This window comes from Glycine soja, chromosome 2 (assembly GCF_004193775.1).
Source record: "Glycine soja cultivar W05 chromosome 2, ASM419377v2, whole genome shotgun sequence".
In the NCBI taxonomy this organism is placed as follows: domain Eukaryota; kingdom Viridiplantae; phylum Streptophyta; class Magnoliopsida; order Fabales; family Fabaceae; genus Glycine; species Glycine soja.
The window spans coordinates 4,779,171-4,794,066 of record NC_041003.1 but is presented as its reverse complement, the minus strand read 5'-3'; the positions used below and the strand labels follow the sequence as shown (position 1 = coordinate 4,794,066).

Genomic DNA, 14,896 nt, shown 5'->3' with positions numbered 1-14,896 from the left:
CTTAGAAAATGTTGCATTTATCTATATCTTTTTGTTTAATTGTTGTTTAGTTTTTAGTGTTTCAGACTTTTAGGACTTGTCATGGTGTTTGCTTTATTTCTGTTTTAGTTTAATCCTTCTAAGATCACTTTTCATGTGAAGGATTTAAACAAAGGGAAGTTTGATCACAAAAGACATGGAAACGAAGTTAAAAACAAGGAGGTTTTGTTATAACTTGCTGAGAAGATCACGAGGGTGTGATCGGGATCATGACCCCATGATCAAACATCTGATTTGGAGTCCAAATAACACTTATTCGAAGATCACAACCCCATGACCATGATCACAAGAATGTCAGTGCAATTAGATTTTATGCTTTGCTACTTTTTTTTTTTTTGTATTTTGGCATTATAGACTTTAGGCTTGTGACTTTAACTAGGTGTTTAGACTCTGATTTAGAGATTTCAAACTATGGACGCATTGACGGTATAGAGCGAGAGCATAGGATTGCTTCTTCTCTTTCCCTCTTTATTCTAGTTTGAGGTTCTTTATTTTTCTTGTTTTTAGTTTCCATGGCTATGTGTGACTAGTCATCCTTGTTTTTGGATAATGATCTAACCCTTGACATTTGTTTATGTTAATCTAGTTATTTTGAAGATCTTTTTAATTGTGTTATTTTAATTATTCTCTTATAAAGTTTATACATGTGTGACACTTGATCATCATTTGCATGATGTTAGACGCCTACTTACCTAGAACTTATTAGTGCATCAAAACTATAATAAGAGAGTTTAGATTTTAAATGACGATAATAGGATTAATTTTAGGTGGATAAAACAAATTAGTAAAGAACATGAAAGTTTTAATTTAACATAATACCAGGAGGGGTTAATTCAATTAGCAAAGAGGATTCAAGATAGAAATAATTACTTTTATATTAAAATGTCCTTAATTAAAATAAATTATAATGATATACAATTAGAATAGATAAAAGAGTATTAATAATGATGATAATTTTGAAGAAAAAAATTTAGGAAATATTTATTGAATTAAAATATACTTTTAGTTTGTCAAATTTGAAAATATCTTTTTTAATCCTCTAAATTAAAAATTAATTTTTTTAGTCTTCAATTTTAATTTAGAGGATTAAAAAAATATTTGACTATTTATTATCATAAAAAAATGAAATAAATTAGATAATTTGAGTTTTTACAAATATAACAAGACTGAAATACTGAATTATATATTTTAAGGAATATAAAAAATAAAAAGAAAGTGCAATTTTTATTTATATTTTTTGGCCTTTTCAAGAAAAAATCAACGCCCTCCCTTGCTCGGCAAGTCTAGTGTCCAGCCAGTCAAATACGTTGGTTGGGGGTCAACCAGAAGCCCACTTCTTGATCTTTCTCCGGTTTTTCCCATTTGAAAAAAATTGCATTGATTCCTATTAAAACAGCCAATACACCACTCTCACCCCCTAACTCAAAATGTCCTTCTTTTCCTCCTCCAACCTGGCCACCGCCAAGACGGTGCTCTCGGCGGCGGCCTCGGTGGCTGCCACCGCAATGGTGGTCCGCTCCGTGGCGAGCGACCTCCTCCCGTCGGAGCTCCGGTCCTACATCACCAACGGCATCCACAGCATGTTCTGGCGCTTCTCCTCCGAGATAACCCTGGTCATCGACGAGTTCGACGGCCTCCTCAACAACCAAATCTACGAGGCCGCCGAAACCTACCTCGGCGCCAAAATCTCTCCCAACACACGCAGACTTAAAGTCAGCAAGCCCGAGACAGACACAACCTTCGCCCTCACAATGGAGCGCAACGAGTCCTTAACCGACGTTTTCAGAAGCATGAAATTTAACTGGGTTCTCGTCTGCCGTCAGGTCGAGTCCAGAGGCTTCCACAACCCTCGCGACCTCAACGCCACCATGAAATCCGAGGTTCGCTCCCTCGAACTCACTTTTAACAAGAAGCATAAAGACATGGTGCTCCAAACCTATCTTCCCTATATCCTCAACGAAGCCAAGTCCATGAAACAAGCTACAAAAGCGCTTAAGATCTTCACAGTCGACTACCAGAACATGTACGGCAACATCAGCGACGCGTGGGTGGGGATGAAGCTGGACCATCCCGCCACGTTCGACACGCTGGCGATGGAGCGTGGCGCGAAGGAGTTTGTCATGAGGGACTTGGAGAGGTTCGTAAAGAGGAAGGAGTATTATAGGAGAGTTGGGAAGGCGTGGAAGAGAGGGTATTTGCTGTATGGTCCTCCCGGCACCGGGAAATCGAGCTTGATTGCTGCCATGGCGAATTACTTGAAGTTTGATGTGTATGATTTGGAGCTGACGGAGCTGAATGCTAACTCGGAGCTCAGGAGGTTGCTCATTGCAATGGCGAATAGGTCCATTCTTGTTGTGGAGGACATTGATTGCACTGTTGAGTTTCATGATCGGAGAGCTGAGGCCAGAGCTGCTTCTGGACATAACAACGACAGACAGGTTTCTTTTTTTTTATACATATATCTCTGTTTGTGCTGTGGAATTTGTGTGTTGTTGTTGGATGGGAAATTTTTGGTTTGACTTGTTAAACTTCAAACGTTGATCGTAAGTGGGGTGAGCAATGCGGCTGTACAATTCTGTTGTGGGGAGTGGAGATTTACTGAAAAAAAGGAGGATAAAGTTGTGTCACACGTGTGTGTTATGGGATGGAAAATTGTTACTGTTCACTGCGTTTTTTTTTCTTCTAAAATTATTAGATTAACAATATTAATTAGAAATAGGAAAGTTTGTTCTTTCCTTTCAAAAAAGAAAAAAAGTTTGTTCTTTCTGTAATTGCTCTGTTCTGTCTTTTTGTGAAAAGGTCAGTTGCTCTGATTTTGCTCTGCCTTATCCATGAAAACTGAAAACCTTGGCTGGATTTGGATCCTCAAGAGTCATGGATTTGCATAAACATGAATTTAGTCACTTTTACCCTCTTGTATATCTTTGCTGACCGCGATGATTATTCAGGGTAGTTTCTAGTTAGACACCAACATTTTTTGTTAAATTCTACGTACAATTAACTTTCATATTGATTAATATTTGTTTTTTTTTATAATAAGTGTTAGACTTATTCTCACACTGCAAAATTGAATCTTCCTAGTAGGTTCTGTTGTTGGCTATTGCAAAGTGTAGTTGGTGGGTGCCAAAATTTCTTTTGCAAATACATTATTTTCAGCCTAATAATTTCTGGTGCTATTGCAGGTTACACTATCGGGGTTGCTTAATTTCATTGATGGGTTATGGTCAAGTTGTGGGGATGAGAGGATCATAGTGTTCACAACAAACCACAAGGACAAGCTTGACCCTGCATTGCTGCGCCCTGGTCGAATGGATGTTCACATTCACATGTCCTATTGCACTCCCTGTGGTTTCAGGCAGCTAGCTTCCAATTACCTCGGAATCAAAGAGCATTCTCTCTTCGAAAAGATCGAGGAAGAGATGCAGAAAACCCAGGTGACTCCTGCTGAGGTAGCAGAACAGCTTCTGAAGAGCAGCCACATCGAAACTAGCCTCGAACAGCTTATAGATTTCATGAGAAAGAAGAAAGAAACTCAGAAATTGGAGGCTAAAAAGAAGGAACAAGAGGCCAAAGAGGAACAGCAGAGAAAGGAAATTGATGATGGTGGTAAAGGAGAAAAAGTTGACAGTGATGATAACAATAATGAAAAGAAAAGTACTACTACCTAGTTAAATAACACTTCTTGAAACTTTTGATTAACATCATACCTTAATCAAAAACTTGAAGACTCATATTTATGAATTTTATCTTTATTTATATGGTGTTCAATTTTCTTATTTTTATTTAATATGAAACTTTATTTTTCACTTGTATTCCAACAATTTACCTGTTGATGGAAAAAGGATTGTTGTTAGTGTTCGGGAGTGGGTGTCAATTGTCAAACCGCCATATTTTTGTTTGCTAAGAAAAGCATTAACTGTTCATGTCATATTGGCACGGAGAATACTTCTATATTTTTGTATGTATAGTCGTTACGCTTATTTTTATCTCTCTTTTTACCTTTCACATCTTTTTTATTTCATGAATGCAGAGAATGCTTCCAATTAGCTAAATACATGAATGCAGAAAATCCCTGGATGCAGAGAATATGAATCCAATTCACAATAGCTGAACTATAAATATATATCTTGGATGTTGATTGAGCAATTGTCGCTATTGGAAACTAACACTTCTATCACAATTACCTAATTTAAAATAGCTGAGACTTAAATATTTGTTCTTAAAACGACGTGGTGAGGGAACTTAAAATAAGAAAAGTGATCACTCAAGCTTTGAGTTGAAACAAAAGAATCTTTATTCCTCAAAAAACAAAAACAAAAGATGAAAAAGATATTACAAAAACTCTTTCTTTTAGGAATCATAGTATTTTAAAATGAAGTCGAATTCTTGAATTTGAAAGTGGTTTTTTGGGTGTAGATTTAGATTTAGGTGTTAACTTTGTCGGGCGTTACACATCTAGTGCTTCTATTTTGATGGGTAGCACATTCAGTGTATTTTATCATTTTTTTTTGCCGGAATAGCTCGTCCAGGTTTCTATGAAATTTTGTTCGAGAATAGTCATCTAGGTGCCTGGGAATGGTCGTCCAAGTTTTTATACACGGGGATGGTCGTCCACATGTGGTTGTCTAGGTAGCAACGAAACATGAAAATTTAGCATACACTTACATGGGACTAAATGTGGGAAATAACATGATTAAAATGTGAGTAAGATGTAGGTCAATAACATGATTAAAATTTGCGTAAACATGTGTTCCTATTGTTGAGGAATTCATTTAAAATTCTTTCCTTGTAAATAGCAGCAACTTTTCCTTACATACACCCCTTGTCAGGTATCAATAAAAGGCTACGTTTAGTTGCTTCTTCCGCCACAAGCATCTTTACCAAGACTTTGGGCTTTCTATTAGGCAAATGTATCCACCCTGTAGCTGCTAGTGTCACTATGGGAACAGCTATTCTCACCTTTATTTATGCTATTCTCAGCCCATTTCTTTTTTGCACCTTTTCTATTTAATAAAAAAAATCATTTTCACAAAAACATGATTTTATTAATCAAAATACACAATAAAATCACATTTATGCCGTGTAAGAGAGGTGTAAAATAAAATAAAAAACACAACATAAATGCAAATCTATTATATATTTTGATCAATGGAATGTGTTTCCGTTGTTTGTTTTTAAACACAACAAAATGTGCTTCCCTTAATCAAAATATCCAACAAAATCATATTTGTATTGTATAAAAGTTTCACAAAAAAATTGTAATTAATCAAGAGTGGTGATATCATATAACAGTTTCATACTACACAGATTCATGCTACCTAATACTTTCCTTAATTCTATTACTCCTTTTGGTCCTTATTATAAGATTCAAATAACTAATTTATCAAAATTAAAAAAATTGATTAACTTAGTCAACAACATTAAATTTATCTTAAATTAATATTTTTTTCTAAAATTATTCTCATAGATGAGTTTAGTTTCTCTCACTGTCACGTTATTCCAAGACTGAATTTAAAAGTGGGTATTTTTTAATTTTTTAAAACTTGAACTGAAAATGAGAAAATCTCTCCAAATGGAAACTACATTTAAACGAAAAGTTATGAATAGAAAGAAAGGATATATAATTATAACTTTTTTAAAAAAAAAAATTGTCCATGTCAGTAATTTTCCAATATCTTTCTCGAGAAATTTGCATGGCTCAACCATGGGGCCCACCTTTTGAATTCCATGAAGGAAGAGAAGAAATGCAATTAAAAGGCATAATTTCTCCATTCGACAAAAATAAAGAAATATATTACCTAACCATTATTTGGTTTTCTTATCTTATGTTCCTTGTTGGAGAAGTTTACAATAATAGAGCTTGTTATTTTTCCATTGCAACGTGAGCATCCTGCTTGGATCGAGAAAAAAAGACCTAACCAAATTTCAACAATTGGACCAGTTAGCTAAAAAAACTGTGCAAAAAAATAATAATTAGTTTTGATACATTATTAGTGTAATTTATACTGTAAACTAATTAAAAATTACTTTATAAATAAATTTTAAATTAATTATCATAAAAATCAATAATAGAGAGTATTTACAATTTTCCGTTTCTAATTTGTAGCTTATAAGTTTTCATCTATCTCATAAGTTAGATTTATTAAACATAATTTATTATAGTTAATCTCATTTAAAAATTAAACCTAAAAGAAGAGTGTGTTTGGAATATTAAAAAAAATGAATTTTAGAATGTTTTCCTATTTTTTTCCTACCTAAAGAAAGTTTGGCAATGGCTTCATTAACCACACATGATACGGTTGAGGAAGACGTGTAAAAGTGACGGGTAAGATAATGTTATTTGGAGACTGTAGAGGTAATTATTAATTAATTTTTACTTAATCTAATATATGTCACAACTTTTCATGACTAAAATTTAATGTTGACTAATTATTGATGCTTTTGTCGCCCCCATTGTCCATTTTCCACACAAAAGAATTGGGTGGTACATGTTTCTACTGCGAGACTTCTTTCGGTTTTCCCCTGCTTTTACATCAAGCTTCTCCTTTTATAAAGACAGAAGATATAAAGCTGTCCATGAATTGACAATTATGTTAGAACTTTTTTCAACCCCAACCAAAAGACCAAGGCACCAAGCTCTTAATTTTTTTTTTTTTAACAACTAAAGAATGATTTGATTTTTTAGAACTTCACAGGACATTTATTTGAAGTCGTACAAATTTATTTTACGGAATATGAGTTATGAATGAATTATTTTCATGTTTGGAATAAGTTATAAGAAATTATTCTCAAAACATAATCTATTTTTAAGAATATATATTATATATAATTTCTTTTCTTTTTATTCTCATATAAAAGAACGAGAAACTAATATTCTCGTGAGAATAGAAGTTATTTTAACTTCACACTTTCACTTATTCCATTTTTTAGTTTTTATTTAAAATAAATTTTAAAATATTCCAAAAAATGTTAAGAAGTTATCAAACATGTTGATGAAAATAACATTTTGAGCGATAACATTTTTAAGAATACAATTTAGCCTGTGAAACAAAAGTTCATAGATTTTATTGCATTAGGTTTGAAAAAAAATACTGTAGATTTGATAGAAATTAATTTAATGAGAAAATATGATATACATAGATGATGTTAAATATTTTTATACTCTTTCAATCATAAATCATCACATATATTAAAAATATTAACTTTAATAATAATTATCTAAAACATCATATCAAACATTAAAAAAGATGATTTTTATGTTATTGGAACACCATTAAAACTTAAATGGAACGTGGTTAGACTGTGCACGTATCAGTACCAGGTTTGTAGACACATTCATAAACGACATACAATAGAAAACAAAAATTTATTCATGAACCTTATGACTTGCAACAGATGATACAAAATTATTCCAATGATGCATGAACACTTGCATAATATATATTCAATGAACATTTTTTACCTTTTTATATCTCTTATTTTATTGTATCATATCATCTATTATAAATCTATTAGGATTTGACTAATGGTGTCATGATGAAATTTTGAATAATTTGTGTAAAGTTCTAGATACAAATCTTCATATTACCATTGCACATAAAAAAGAATTCTATTTATATTTTTTTTTTCACATTTCCATCTTTTTCTTGGTAGTAACACTTAGATAGAGAAATTATTAAATATTTTGATATCACCACGTGTTTATTATCCCACCAATCTTTATGTAATATGTTTTTAAGTTTTTCAATTTATAAAGAAAAAAAATAATAACACCAATTAAGTGTGAAATGAAAAGTTAAGAGTATCGAATCATGCCACATGCATGTTCATAAATAAATTTTCTTCTCATAAGCATAGAAGAACTAGTTAAAAATAACAGTTGCATCATCACTAGGACTTGTTTCAATTTCCCTCTCCTGTCTCTCCACACTTAGCCACCATGTTTTCCTCAAGAGACATGGCTATGGCTTCACCCTCTTCAATCTTCTCAGCTTATGCTTCCATGACAGCCTACATTATGCTCCTGCGTTCAATTACCAACGACCTCATTCCTCAACCAATTCGCTGCTACCTCACCAACACCTTCCGCTACTTCTTCAAGGCTCGCTGCAACGCCCTCGCCCTCATCATCGAAGAGTACTCCAGTGGCATAGCGCGCAACCATGTCTACGACGCTGCAGAGGTTTACTTGTCCACCAAAATCACCCCAGAAAATGAGAGGCTCAACATCAGCAAGAGTCCAAAGGAGAAAAAACTCTCCATTAGGCTGGAAAAGGGTGAAGAGCTAGTTGATTGGTTCAACGGGGTTAAGCTCAACTGGAAACTAATCTGCTCAGAGTCTGAGAAGAGCAATAGTCCCACAAGAGCAGAAAAGAAGTACTTTGAGCTAAGCTTTGAGAAGAAGCACAAGGAGATGGTGTTGGGAACTTACTTGCCTTTCATTCTTGAGAAGGAAAAGGAGATGAAGGACGAGGAGAGGGTGTTGAAGATGCACACTCTCAACACTTCATATGGTTATGGAGGGTTCAAGTGGGATTCTATTAATTTAGACCACCCTTCAACGTTTGAGACGCTGGCTTTGGAGGCAGAGCAGAAGAGTGCCATCATGGAGGATTTGAGCAGGTTTGTGAGGAGGAGGAAGTATTATAGGAAAGTTGGGAGGGCTTGGAAACGCGGGTACTTGTTGTACGGCCCTCCAGGTACCGGCAAATCGAGCTTGATCGCAGCCATGGCTAACTACTTGAAGTTTGATATCTATGATCTTCAGCTTGACAACTTAGTGACCGATTCCGACCTCAGAAAGTTGTTGCTAGCAACTGAAAACAGGTCTATTCTGGTGATTGAGGACATCGATTGCAGTACTGTCGATCTGCCAGGGCCTAGGCATGGAGATGGACGTAAGCAACCTGATGTGCAGGTTGGTCATCTTAAGTATCTTCCTCTCCTATGTTATCCTACAAGTACGTATTGAACTGCAAAGTACCTTGATTGGCTTTACATGGATTCTCTACTCATAATTTGGATGCTAAAGGTAGGTAGGTAACTATTCTGTCTAAGAATTATTCTTGGCTTGAGATGGTTATGTCCCATAGTTCCAATCCACTCACATGACTTGGTTCTTGTTGTAGTATACATACAAATAATCACTAGTCTTCCTTGTCCTATACTTCTACCTTTTTCTTTTTTAACTCACTCGTTCACTATTTACTATTTCTTCAAGAATCATTCTTTCATTATTTACTATTTCCTTAAGGGCATGTTTGGAACACTGGAAACACAAACGATGCAAACTGGAGGGACAGAAAGTCTATCCTATGTGTTCTGTCCATCCTTTGGTTTCAGTTTGGAAGGAAGGAAGGATTATTTTTCCCCCCTCTGAATATTACATGTTGAGTTTTCATGAGAAATGAATGTCCTCCATAATAGAATAAGAGTTCTTCTCAGTGACACGTTCATTTTTATTTATTTCTTACAATAAAATAGTGAAGTTTGAAGTTAAGACCTCGTGCTCAAATTTTTCACTAGTTGCCGATTTGAATGGGTTAGGTTCATTCTTTTTTACATCTCTCACTCTGATTAATATGTTATCCTTCATATATCCTTATATATTTTGATACTATTCTAAAAATAGTAACCGCCGTTAATTGAGCTTGAGTACTGATTATGTGTTCTAATGAAATAAAAAATTAACCATCAATATAATTTGGTGGATGGATGCAGTTGAGTTTGTGTGGATTACTCAACTTCATAGATGGGTTATGGTCGAGTTGTGGAGACGAGAGAATCATCATACTCACCACCAACCACAAGGAAAGGCTAGACCCGGCACTGCTGCGGCCAGGAAGAATGGACATGCACATTCACATGTCCTACTGCTCCTACCACGGCTTCAAGGTTTTGGCCTCAAACTACCTAGACATCGCCCCAGATCATCACCTCTTCGGGAAGATTGAAGGGCTGATAGAGGACATGGAGATAACCCCAGCACAAGTGGCAGAGGAACTGATGAAGAGCGAAGATGCTGACACGGCGCTAGAAGGGTTCCTAAAGCTGCTTAAGAGGAAGAAGATGGAAGGTGATGTGTGTGAGAATGATGGTTCACATAAAACAGAACTTCGCCAATCTAAAAGGTCCAAAGTTGGTTGCAAGCAGAAAAGACCCGTTTGTATCAGCAAGAGAAAAAATGGTGTGGGTACTCAAAGAATGACAAGAGAGGACGTACATTGTAATCAGCTTAGCACCCCAAATATAGTTGTAGTTACGGCTTTGCCTCGCATGTAGGTACTCTAATCTTCTACAAACAGTTCATGTTAAATAAAATCCGTTAACTTAACCTTGACTGATTTAGCTCATGTTTAAATAATACAACAGACAGATTTTTATATCCAACACCTTTTTAACTTGGCTTGATATTGTCTTAATTGGATCATAGTCAATAAAATATATTTTAGATTTAAATGTTTTTAGTCTTTGTAATATTTTTTTTTCTTTATAATTTTTTTTTCATTTCTTGTAAAATTTATTTGTTTTAGTTTTGATACTTGTAATATATTTATTTTTTCATTTTTGCGAATGTAATATGTAGATCATTTGTCTTTAATTCCTATCAAATTATTTTAAAAAGAAATAATTCAAAATAAACAAAATATTATAGGAATTAAAATAAAAAAAAATATATCACAAGGATTAAAACCAAAAAAAAAAAAATATTACAAGATCCGTTTAAAAAAAAAGAAAAAAATATAATACTAAAACCAAAAACACAACATATTACGGAAATAAAAAATATATTTAAGCCTATATCTTATACCAAAATACCAATTACTTAAAGAAACATGCTAAAATTAAAAGGCAATTGATATAGTCATACAAGTTTAACTTCACAATGTCATCTCCCATACTAGAATATGGAGGCTAACTTTTAGGTGGTTGTTAGTTATAACTAACTAAGCTACATACCAATAGCTTTTAAGATCTTTTTCTCTCTAAAAATCTAGCTATAGCTACAGAGTTCAAAAGACAAAATGCAGTAACCTAATATAGTTATCTACAAACCTTCACACCATTCCCCTCTTTCGTTTGAGAACTTTCCAATGATTCAACAGAAATTGTACTTCTTTCAGAGATGCTCTCCTTCCCTCTTTATAGTTCCATACTACTGAGGTTAAGTATCGCCCACTAGGATTATGTTCATTTACCTCTGACAAAGCCTGTACCACTGCTTTATATGCCCCTTCACCCAAGTCATTTTTTAACTCATTCAGCATTTCATCATCATCTCTAACAATTGCCTGAAATGAAAAATACATGAAGCCAGATTACAAAACATTTATTGTCATTGAGAGAATATAGATAAATAACGGAGTGAACCAAGTTTGATTAAGTATGACATGCAATGAAGCATGTAGATTTCAAGATAATTTCAGGAGATCTATATGTTTAACAGGCACACTTTTTCTTTCCCTTCAACCATGGTAACTTTGAATGGATGGCAATCAGGATTCTTTAGATACTCTTCCCACAATGAGCACAGTTCTGAAGCTCTCTCTTCAGCTTCCTCTTCATTATATCTTTTCTTCATTGCGTCATGGAATGGTATAGTGTCAAGTTCTCCCATTCTCTTCAAGCGAATATTGCCATGAGATGATAGCTCTTTCATACCCTGCAAGTGAGAGAAAAGATTACTATCAAGTCTTGAATAAGCAATATTGGACAGTAAAAAGTTCAAGAAAGCTTTAAGAATTGCAAATTATTTTCAGAAAATAACACAAGCAAAGAATATCCACTCGATCACAGTTAGGTCTCGTCTACATAATCAAATGAACTAATGAGCCATTAAAAGCATCGAGTATTATGAGTCTATTAGATGAAATAGAACTGATGAGATTTTAATTTTACTCAAGTCACTTTGCTACCTTGCTATGAATCATAAAAGTTCACACCAGAGTTAATCAAATAGAAAAAAAGTGGAAATGCTCCATAAGAAAATGTAAATTTGTAACTTATAAGACCATCCGTATTTCAATTCATACAGCACTCAAAATGGGCAAGTAAAATCACCAATAAAAACACTACCATTCCATGAGCCAAGTGAAAGAATAGTGACACTGGAATGGATCTCATTGAGATGCTCTTACAAATTAATTTGAAGAATCAGTAGGAAGAAATATTTGAAAAAACACACATCAACCAATGCTTTTCGAGCTTCCTGCAGCTTATCATTACTCTCACGCTCTTTAACGATAAGTGCTTGGTTCAATGCATCTACTAAGTCTTCAAGTGACTGCTCCTTGTCTCTTAAATCCTTTTGTAAAGTATCTACCTTCTTCAGAACTTCTGCATCTTCATCATCTTCCATGTGCTTCAACACATTTAATGTTCCTTTTAATTGTTGAATCTCCAACTCCAGCTCTTGTTTCTTATCAAGTTGTTTTTGAAGCTGAATGATTTTAGCATGGAGTTGTTCTTTTTGCCTCTGTATAAATAGGTATTCAAATAGCATTAATACCATGTCATTCTGGTGTTGACAAGGACACTTTTGGTTATTAACATAGCTAAAAGATAGGTACCACACCTGTTGATCTTAGCAAGTTTCATAACATTTTCATCAGCTTTCTCTTGCTCCAGAGCAGCCATCTGAAGAGAGCTATTTTTTGTTGCATTATGCAAATCCAATAAAAATGCCAGCAGTTTTAAACAAGCCTTCCACAAGCCTTTTAAGCACATTGATAAGATTCGACCAGAAATTAGAGAGAGAAGAACAAGAATTGAATGTAAAGAGACTTTATTGAGAATCCTTCTGATCAATGCGAATCGGAGGTCCCAAAGATACAATAGGGGTAATTCAAGAGTCCACAGACGGTTTCATTTCCATCAACCCCTAAAGTGAAAACCCTCTCATGACAATGAAAGACTAAATTTCCATTGTTGAAATATTAATGACCAAACTCTTGTAATATAATTTTTCTCTATTATCTATTTAATGTAATTTCAGTTTTTATTGTTATTTTCTGAGCTTATTGTTGTTGATTGTGGTCTCATACTCATGCATCTGTGCATTGAGAAATGTTTATTTTGTAAAGAACTGAGAAATGACATCTAAATGAAATCATGTCAAGAAATAGAATGAGTTTGTTTAGCCTATGTATCTTTATTCTTAATGCAATTTACTATTTTATCTTTGCAAATGAATTTGGGAGAGAAAATAACTAAATTAGGCTTTTTCACTTGATTAGAGTATCAAAGTAGATGTGGATAAAAACTAGGGTAATATTAGATAAGAAAAATTATTAACATTACATATCAAGTAGTTTGGTATACTAAGTCCAAACATATTTACATTTTGAATTCATCTTTTTTATTCAAAAGTTTTTTAAGAAAAATTGGGTTTACACCAATCTAAGTACAAACAAAGTCTATGTAAATTCGACACTTAACCTCCATTTTAACTTTATTTGTGACAATTTAGTATACTTATAAATTAGTTAACAATCCTAGATATCATATCCTATATTTTTTAAGAAATGACGTATCGCCGTATCAAATCCATATTGTATCTAATACTCATACTGTATCAGTGCATCATAGCCCCATCACACAGCAAAAAAATAGGTTATGTAAAAATGATTTATATAGTCCTTAATCAAAATCCTTAAAAATGAGAATTGTACACTAAATAAAAACAGAAGACAACATTCGAAATATCTTGCTAATACACGTGGCAAGATCTACTATCATAAAAGATAATTATTCAAGATCTACTAGCATAAAAGATTGATCTAAACATCAACCACAATAATCAATCAATTTAAAACAATAGTATACAACAGGAGATGCAATAAAATAAGAAAAAAAACTATACCTCCTGAATTTCTTCTGCCAACCTTTTCCTTTCACTTTCATTATGTACCTCACACTTTTGCAAATCAATTTTCCGCATTTTCTTTATCTCTGAAGTCAAGGAATCATAACATAAAACAATGTCGTTGCAACTTACAACAGATCAGCAGCATTTTAAAATAATAATCAATTGTTAAAATATAAAATTGAATTCCAGCACAATATTCTTAGGAAATTAATTTAGCAATAGTAAATCCTATGGTGCTAACCACTACAATGATTCAAGCAGTATATGGCCATCTGGTCCTAAGGCTCAATAAAATAGATACCTTCATTATAAGTTTGAATGAGTTTATCTTTTTCATTCATAGCAAGGTTCATTTTGTTCGTAGTCTCATGACATCTCACTTCAATCTCTTTTAAGTGCTGGTTCTTGACTTCGATAATGCTAGTCAAATTGGAGACAAGTATATCCTGCTTCCTAGCTTCTTCTTCCATACGCTCAGGTATGGTTTTGAGATCGCCCATCTTTTGCAGTTGTTCTCCATAGATATTGTTCACTTTGTAGTCATCTGCTCGGGCAACCCACGCATAAAGGCCAGACTTCTGCCCAGAATCAACAAACCAGTCCTTCTTTGCATGATGATCTAATTCATATGCTCTTTCAAATGGCCAACGCATTCTTTAAAAGTGATTGATCAATTGTGGGAGGAGTAGTGTAGATAAGTCTAAATCGAATTCAATACTTAAGAGCAACTTCAGTCCTTATGTTGGTTCTAAAAATTAAAATTAATTAACTTGAGAATACTATTAAAGAAATGATTGTTTTATAGAAGTTACTTACTTGACTAGTTATTTTCTCATAGATACTTATCAAGTAACTTGAGAAACACTGTTACTGTTTACCACTATCACCAGTGTAATCTTTTGAAGGGTGATTTTCTTTGTAGTTGTACTAATTTTTTTTTTTTTGGTATTAACCTCATCATTGGAAAGGACCCTAATTAATTCAAAATTC

At 33.7% G+C, this 14,896-nt stretch overlaps 2 protein-coding genes and 1 pseudogene across 2 annotated transcripts; 2 read left to right on the top strand and 1 right to left on the bottom strand.

The window, feature by feature from the left end:
- Nucleotides 1-1,417: 1,417 nt before the first annotated feature.
- Nucleotides 1,418-4,019, top strand: LOC114382006 (AAA-ATPase At3g50940-like). Its single transcript, XM_028341240.1, has 2 exons — nucleotides 1,418-2,477; nucleotides 3,222-4,019. The coding sequence occupies exons 1-2, from the start codon at nucleotides 1,467-1,469 to the stop codon at nucleotides 3,705-3,707; spliced, it is 1,497 nt and encodes a 498-aa protein (XP_028197041.1). The 5' UTR covers nucleotides 1,418-1,466; the 3' UTR covers nucleotides 3,708-4,019.
- Nucleotides 4,020-7,935: 3,916 nt separating this feature from the next.
- LOC114381997 (AAA-ATPase At3g50940-like) lies at nucleotides 7,936-10,449 on the top strand. The gene is made up of 2 exons (XM_028341230.1): nucleotides 7,936-8,956; nucleotides 9,760-10,449. The coding sequence occupies exons 1-2, from the start codon at nucleotides 7,979-7,981 to the stop codon at nucleotides 10,318-10,320; spliced, it is 1,539 nt and encodes a 512-aa protein (XP_028197031.1). The 5' UTR covers nucleotides 7,936-7,978; the 3' UTR covers nucleotides 10,321-10,449.
- A 647-nt stretch (nucleotides 10,450-11,096) lies between these two features.
- LOC114369720 lies at nucleotides 11,097-14,559 on the bottom strand (annotated as a pseudogene).
- Nucleotides 14,560-14,896: the final 337 nt, after the last annotated feature.

Bases quoted from the DNA above. Each gene is read 5' to 3' on its own strand.
- LOC114382006 (XM_028341240.1), top strand. From the start codon at position 1,467: ATGTCCTTCTTTTCCTCCTCCAACCTGGCCACCGCCAAGACGGTGCTC. The intron at 2,478-3,221 runs GTTTCTTTTTTT...GTGCTATTGCAG, and splicing joins GACATAACAACGACAGACAG to GTTACACTATCGGGGTTGCT.
- LOC114381997 (XM_028341230.1), top strand. From the start codon at position 7,979: ATGTTTTCCTCAAGAGACATGGCTATGGCTTCACCCTCTTCAATCTTC. The intron at 8,957-9,759 runs GTTGGTCATCTT...GGATGGATGCAG, and splicing joins GTAAGCAACCTGATGTGCAG to TTGAGTTTGTGTGGATTACT.